The sequence below is a fragment of the Myotis davidii genome, unplaced genomic scaffold, assembly GCF_000327345.1.
Source record: "Myotis davidii unplaced genomic scaffold, ASM32734v1 scaffold37, whole genome shotgun sequence".
In the NCBI taxonomy this organism is placed as follows: domain Eukaryota; kingdom Metazoa; phylum Chordata; class Mammalia; order Chiroptera; family Vespertilionidae; genus Myotis; species Myotis davidii.
Genome location: NW_006289395.1, coordinates 3,150,958 through 3,158,611, shown reverse-complemented (window position 1 = coordinate 3,158,611; position 7,654 = coordinate 3,150,958). Strand labels below are relative to the sequence as shown.

At 54.2% G+C, this 7,654-nt stretch overlaps 1 protein-coding gene across 1 annotated transcript; it reads left to right on the top strand.

Moving 5' to 3' along the window:
• Positions 1-322: 322 nt before the first annotated feature.
• On the top strand, positions 323-4,356 carry PIRT (phosphoinositide-interacting regulator of transient receptor potential channels). The gene is made up of 2 exons (XM_015562543.1): positions 323-335; positions 634-4,356. Exons 1-2 carry the CDS (start codon positions 323-325, stop codon positions 1,047-1,049), a joined length of 429 nt encoding a protein of 142 aa, XP_015418029.1. The 3' UTR covers positions 1,050-4,356.
• Positions 4,357-7,654: the final 3,298 nt, after the last annotated feature.

Genomic DNA, 7,654 nt, shown 5'->3' with positions numbered 1-7,654 from the left:
CCCAGGGGTATGGTGAGGTTCCAGTTTGATGAAAGATTGTTTAGGGCAGCGCCTGGCACTAGCAGACACTACACCTGTGCGTGCGCACGCACACGACTATGTATTAAGGATCAGTACTCTAATGGACAAATGATACCCTTTGTGGAGGGCTTGCAATATGCTAGACATTGTTCCAATGCATGGCATGTCTTAATTCATTGAACCCTTTTGAAAACCCTACAAGTGGTACTATTATCCCATTTTATAGATAAGAAAATTGAGGCAGAGACATTAAGTAACTCACTCAAGATCACAGAGCTAGAAAGCTATTGAGTCTGAAAGCATGATGCCAATCAGTAAACTGTTGATTTTGTTGGCTCAATGGGCACTGCTGTTCCCAGTTTTAAATACTAAACACTTGATTAGATGATATAATATTTGTCTCTGGCAAGAAGAACACATACCAGCTTGAGTGGTTTCTATTTTATGTGGCTCTCATCTGATTTTCCTTTGGCTTCAGCACAAAAGCCCTGTCTGACCCTCCACGGAGGCCGGGCTGGAGGCGGATGCTGAGAGCAGGAAGGTGTGTGAGGAACCCTTTGGCTTTGCCCTTGCTTCCAACTGCTGCAGTCCCACATGCCGGGTCCTGAGGAGCTGTGACGATGGAGGCTCTCCCCAAAGCCCTGGAGGTCGACGAGAAGTCTCCTGAATCCAAGGACCTGCTGCCCAGCCAGACTGCCAGCTCGCTGTGCATCAGCTCCAGAAGTGAGTCTGTCTGGACCGAAGCCCCCAGGAGTAACTGGGAGATCTACCGCAAGCCCATCGTCATCATGTCCGTGGGCGGCGCCATCCTCCTCTTTGGCGTGGCCATCACCTGCTTGGCCTACACCCTGACTCTGGGTGATATGAGCCTTAAGGTCCTTAAGATGACAGGGCCTGCGTTCCTGTCCCTGGGACTCATGATGATGGTGTGCGGGCTGGTGTGGGTGCCCATCATCAAGAAGAAACAGAAGCAGAGGCAGAAGTCCATGTTCTTCCAGAGCATCCGGTCCTTCTTCTTAAATCGCTGATGGTGGCCTCCCCTGTTGGCCTCCCCTCGTCCTGCACCTCAACCAGGAGGAGATCTGATGACCAACATCCAACAGCCCATCACCTTGGTGGTGGGGTTTGCCATAAAAGTGATCCCACTTCCAGGATCTGAGGGAAACAGAGAGCTCGGGACTCCACCCTCCATGTAGTGAGGGCGCATTGCTGGATGCATCCATTTAGTGTCTTATCACCGATGCTCCCCTAGATCCTGCCCGCAGCCATCCCCTTTCATGGCTCCCATTCCCTGTCATGCATTCAGGAGTCACTCAGCTAACTCCCTCTGCCAAGTGCTATGCATGTTGGGAAATTCCTTGGGGTGGGCTATGCCCCAAGGAGAGCCTCATGTTTACAGAGCTGAGTGCCTGAGCTAGATTCACATTTGCATCCTTCTAGAACCAAACTGACCAACAGTGGTCCTTCAGAGAGGGGAGAGGGGGCTGACTTCTGACCGCTGGGTTTGCCAGCCCGGCTCATGGGTGAGATATTGACTTGCATTTCAAGAGACCAGACAAGTCACAAGTATCAAACATTCCAAAGAGTGAACAGTGAAGGAGCTGGGGAAGCCACGATCCCCCTGGACAAGCTGGGTCAGCCAGCCGAGGAAGTTGTCTCAGTTACACAGTATTCACAGAGTCGGTGGGGTGTGCTAGGGGTGTCACAGTTTCTCCTTGACCTTCTAACTCCTTCTCCTTGAGGACTCTCCCCTCTGAGCTTGCCAACTAGCCAAGGACAAGTGCATGTGGCCCTAACATCCTCTTTGTCCTTACCCTTGATTCTAGAACAGCAACGATGAGCTTCGGAGGGATTCTATAAGATTGCTCTCTCCTTCACCGCCATTTAGAATCAAAACTAAGAGGATAGAATTCCACATTTGAATGGTCTGTCGATTTCCAGAGACGGAATTCCGTTTCAAAAATCTGTCTCCCTTCCCCCACCCACCAAACAAGCAAACATATATTATGGACCAGGCCCTGGGCTGGGAACAGACAGACATGTTCCTGCTCTAGTCTTCTTCCCAAAATGTGAGATACAGCCCGGCCAGCAGGCACTGCAATACCCTGGGCTGTGTACGTGATGGAGAAAGGTGGGTGGGTGTGGCAGCAGGAGGGGACATCTAACCCAGACTTGAGAGAGGACATAGAGGTTGCTGGAGTCCCCATCATTCAATATGGGAACAAAAGGAAAACGAGCGCTAGCAAAGAGGAGGAAGGAGCAGCATCTAGGGCAGCAGGAACTGTCTTTGTAAGCTGGATGGGGGAGGGAGCATGATAACACTTAGGAAACTGCATAGAAACTCTTCTGACCTCCCAAATGTTGCACTTTGCCCTTCCCCGTGGCTGCTTCTCCCCCAAGTGCCTCAGGACAGCTTCTCCTGGGACACACCGAGGGCCTCGGGGGTGTGTGGGAGACTGGAAGGGCGTCTCCTGAGGGCCTGCCAAACAGCACCCACGTGGAAGGTGCTCCCAAGGCCAGAGACCCTCGGGTGACAGACGAGGAGGGGTACCTGAGACAGGTTGCCACCACGCCGCCCTAGGTCAGGCCAGGGCCAGTGGAGAGCACGGATAAGGAGCTGGGAGGGAAACGTGTCCTGCCCTGCACTCAGCCTGGGCTTGAGCTGCCTCCCTTCACTCCTTAGTCTTCTGGCCTCCTGGTCACCATGGCAACCTTTCTCTCAACAGTCCTCCAGGCATCTCTACCTGGTTTCCCCTGCATCCTGGGAAATTCCATGAAGGCAGGTACCTGTGACATGAGGGCATCCGGTACCCTTCTTACCTAAGGAGCCAGAGTTCAGGGGGCTGGTGGACTTTGAGCTTCACCCAGAATGGTCATGTCGCTCATTCAGAGTGGCCAGTTCCTTTAGCCCACCTGCCCCTGCACACAGGGGGTCAGGATCAACCCTGGGGTGTTGCAAGTGCTATGCCACTAACTGTAGTTCCGGTGCCCCCAGTGACCGGCTTGCAGATCATTTCCTTTCTCTGACGTGAAGGCAGGTTCAGTAGTGGCCCTGTCATGTCATTCCTACATTCCTTGTGAGGCGAACGTGATAACCACTACACTACGGAAACGCAGCTCCTACATTCCTTGATGCTTTCTCGCAGGGGAGCAAATGCGGTGGTGGTCTCCCAGCTAGCTCAACGGAAATCCACACTCCCTGTGTCTTGACTCATCTGCCCGAAAGCTGGTCGTCTGGGCAGAGCTGTGGGAGGAGGCCCCAGGTGGATGTCACTACCACCATGTCTTAGTGGAAGGAAGTTCGGGGACAGCCAGGACTCTAGAAAGTGTCCAAGCTCTGGACTCCCTTGCAGTCTGCAGCGATACTTGCCCACATTCCCTGCACCTCAAGCTAGTTTTTCAGACAGGAAAGCTCTGAGGACAGCTCCCCAAGCGTCATGCACCCTTCTTGAGGACAGCTCCCCAAGTATCATGCAACCCCCTATACGGCTGTGGGCCTAGGAGCCCGCCAGCGTCACGTTAAAGGGTTTTGCCAAAGCCTCACCCTGGAAGCCTGAGGTATGGGTGTGCCTGGCCTGTGAATACAGCCCAGGTCAGATGCCGCGTCTCTGCCCAAAGCTCCACCACATGACCGCGTTTATGCCCGCGGGTCGGAGAAGGGCCAGCATCCCTGCTCAGCCAGCTGGATTGCATTATGCCCCATCGCTCTTCTCCCCGGAGAGAGCAATTGAATCTGAGGCCTAAAGGAATTGATGTCATGTTGAATTGTATTCAGCATGCTACTTACCAGTGAATTCTACTTCTATTTAACAGTGCCTGCTGTTTCATTCTGCTCTACCAGAATTCCTGGGACTGGGTCCACTCATTCATTCCTCTAAGCTGCCCCTCTCATCACCACATGTCCGCTCCCCCACCCGGGAGCTGCCCAGGAGAAAGGGGGCAGGGTGGGTTTTATGCATGGTTCCTCGGGGGCCTCACAGGAGCTGATGACCCTACTCTCCATCCCATCTGTCCAGTAGGGAGGCCACAATAGAGGCAGAAAAGGCAGCATCCGAATGAGTCAGTGGTCCAGGAGACATGGCGGGGGGGGGGGGGGGGGGGGGCAGGCAGCACCCAGGCCAGCCTGTCACTGTTCCCAGGAACAAGCACAAGGGTGGCAGTTCAGCTCCCGGGCTCCTCATGCCCTCCTCCTTCCTCCTAAGCCCCCCTTTCTCCCAGCCCAGCCTCTCTGCCCCTCTAGGTCTGCATCCCGACTCTCTTCACTGGGCTCTGACCAGATTCCCTATGTCCTTGACTTTCTGCTTGTCCCAGCTTGCCCTGTCCTCTGAGGGAAAACAAGAGGGTGGTGCTAGGTCTGCACGGCGAGCAGTGTGTTATTCCTGTTTCCACTCCTGTAGCACCATCAATCTTACGCCCCACCCGCCTGCCCTCCACACCCACCCATCGTCACTATCTCCACCTGCCAAGATCGGAGGCCCCTGGAAAACTAACCCAGAGCCCCAAGCGTGTCTGTATTAATTGTGGGCCAGGGAGCTGCCTGAGTATGGCAAGGCCTCTGGGGGACACCTCTGGGTGCCAGGGGGCTTGGGTAGTGGGGAAGGCAGGGTTGGGGGTTGTGAGAAGGGGCAGGAGGAGAGAGGTTAAGAGGCACCTGGCAGAGACATTCTGCAGTGGAGTTGGAAGAACAGAGGAAGGCTCCAGTTGTAAGGAATAAACATTCCGTGGGTGTTTACCATGTACGAGGGGCTGCTCTAAGCACTCTATGCATAAACTCACTTAATCCTTTCCAAATGCCCGGGGCCTGGGGTACCACCACCATCATTCCCCTTGACAGGAGAGTGAGTGAGGCACAGGGCCACGGAGCTAGGACCACACCCAGCCAGGACTGAATCCAGGCAGCCTGGCCCCACAGGCCACACCCTTACCCCACCCAGTCAGCCCAAAGGCTTCTGAGGGGGAGCAGAAGCGCTAGGTCATGGCAGGGCAGGACAAGTAAGAACGGAGCTGGGGGTGGGGGCAGGCTGGGAGGATGAAGCAATCGGGGGCCCAGAACACCACCCGGGAAAGTGGCCAGGAGCCAGGGGGACACAAGGAGGCAGCAGCCAGGCAGACCCAGCATTCTGAGGGGCCAGCACCCAGTGGGGGGCATTCACATAGGTTTCGCTCCCCCCCACATCCAGTCCTTTTTAGCACATTTTACAGAGAAACAATCACAGCTCAGAAAAGTAAGGAGCTTGTCCCAGGTCTCACAGCCCATAAGCAACCGATCAGAGATTGAGGCCCAAAGTTGCCTCTGAGGTCCGATGTTCTCATCCCCTGAACTGCTGGTTTTCTGCCATGTGAATGGTCAGAGGCAGGAATGGGGGTCTCCAACCACCAGCACGAGTGACACCGTCAGAGGCGGGGGCCTTGGTCCAGCCTTTGTCCCACAGGCCAGACTCTCCTGTGACCAGCAGGAGGCTTTGGAACTGCCTGGCCCTGGCTACTGTGCCTTTCCATCACATTGTAGGCCAAGTTCATAACCCCTCAACAGTTCAAGGTCACCTCTCGTGGGAGTACCCGGAACCGGACAGCAGTCAAGATCCAGTGTCATTTCTCAAGGGCTTGGAGCTGCTGGACTCCAAGTCTTCCCGCAGGGAGAGGTGCTGTGGGACATTTGTCCTGTTCCCCATTTTTCAAAAGACCGTCCCTGCCCCACTCAAGACAAGAGAGGAGTCACTGATGGGCCTTGGACCTGGCCTCCTAGACCCTGCTAAACCAGGCCATCGTATATCCAGGCCCTACCTCCTGCCCCATCGGGACCCTGAGCCTGTGGCCAGCTCCTGTCTGAGGTTTCCATCTACGCAGACTGCACACAACACCAGGGGCCACACCAGCCCACATAGCCCCTGGCACAAGTCTGTCCGGAGACCCTGCCATCGAGAAGCAACAGTGTGGTCTGTCCTTTCCTGGACGTGTCTCCCTATGGGTCCTTCCCTAGACCCCTCTCTCCTCCCTGCTCTCCTGCTCCAAATGGTTCCTTCCAGGACCAGGGCTCCAGTTGTTCTGTGTGCTGGTGACTCCCCATCGATCCTCAGTGTCTAAATGCCTGTTAGAAGATGTGTCAGCTTCCTGTGGCTGCTGTAAAGAAAATCATCATCAACGTAGTCGTTCAAATTAAAAAATAAATTAAAAGTTTATTTAAAATGTAGTGTCCAGTTTATGACCTCATCATTCTGAAAGTCAGAAGTCCAAAACGGATCTCACAGGAGGCACTCAAATCAAGATGCAGGTGGGGCTGCGCTCCTGCTGGGGGCTCCTGGGAAAATCGGCTCCTTGCTTTTCCAGCTTCTAGGCTGCCACACTGCTTGGCCGGTGACCCCCTCCTCCACCTTCCGAGCCAGCAATCACATCAGTCCGGCCTTTGCTTCCGTCACTATGCCTCCTTCTCTGACTCTCCTGCTTCCCTTAGAAGGACCTGGTGGTCCTGCTGGGCCACCTCAATAGCCCTCGCCCACCTCCCCGCTTTCAGAGCCTGGTGTTAGTTCGCCAGGGCTGCCACCACGTGTGTCACAGACTGGGTAGGGGCTTCAACAACCGATACTGGTTTTCTCACGATTCTGGAGGCTAGAAGTCCAAGATCAAGGTGTCGGCAGGGCGTGCAGACAGCCACCTCCTCCCTGTGCCTTCACATGGCCTTCGCTCTGTACACGCCTGTGTCCTAATTCCCTCTTCTTATAAGGACACCGGTATGTAAATTTGTGCCCACCAGTGACCTCACTTTAACCGAATTACCTCTTTCCAGGCCCTGTCTCCAAATACAGTCATATTCTGAAGTCCTTGGGCTCAGCACTTCAGTGTGAATTTGGTGGGGGACACAATTCACCCCTTAACTTAATCACACCTGCAAATTCCTTTTTGCCACGTGAGGCAACTTATTCACACGTTTCAGGGATGAGGACAGAGACATCTTTGGGGCGGGGAAGGGGGGCAGGCATTATTCTGCTTGCCACAAAAACCTTCACCTTCAGACTTCCAGCAGCTTAAATGCAACCTGCCCCAATGGAACTCATCCCCCTCCTCTTCCCCATCACCTGTCTCAGAGAAGGACACTGCCGCCATTCACCAGCCTTTAGAACGCTGTCCCCACCAGAATCTGGTGTTCTGGGGAAAGTATCAGAGACTACTGCTTCCCTGTCCAATGTCCTCCCCGCATCTTCCCTGGGAATAACACCTCCATTGTATTGGGGGCAGTAATATGCTCAGCTAAATTACGATATTCCTCAGCCCCCCTATGACAAGAATTGACCCATGAGATGCATATGAAACTCATTGGTGGGGGGCGGGAGGGATGCTGTTGTTTTCCTTAGCTTTTCTGGGATAGATATAGACCACAATCACCCAGAAGGTACACTTACTCTGAGTATTCTGATCAGTCCTTATTCTTTTCTATTTCAACTCTACCTCTCAAATGGTTTAGCTTTGTAGATGGTATAGCAGATGGGGGGGGGGGGGGGGGGGGGGGAATACTGTGGCCCGGGGGCATCTGAGGAGCCACTGGACTGCCTGACCTCATCTCCCACAGGAGGCAGAAATAAGCCTTTACAGTAGGTCACCAGTGGTTCAGGTCTGTCCCTTGCAGCCAATACAATCC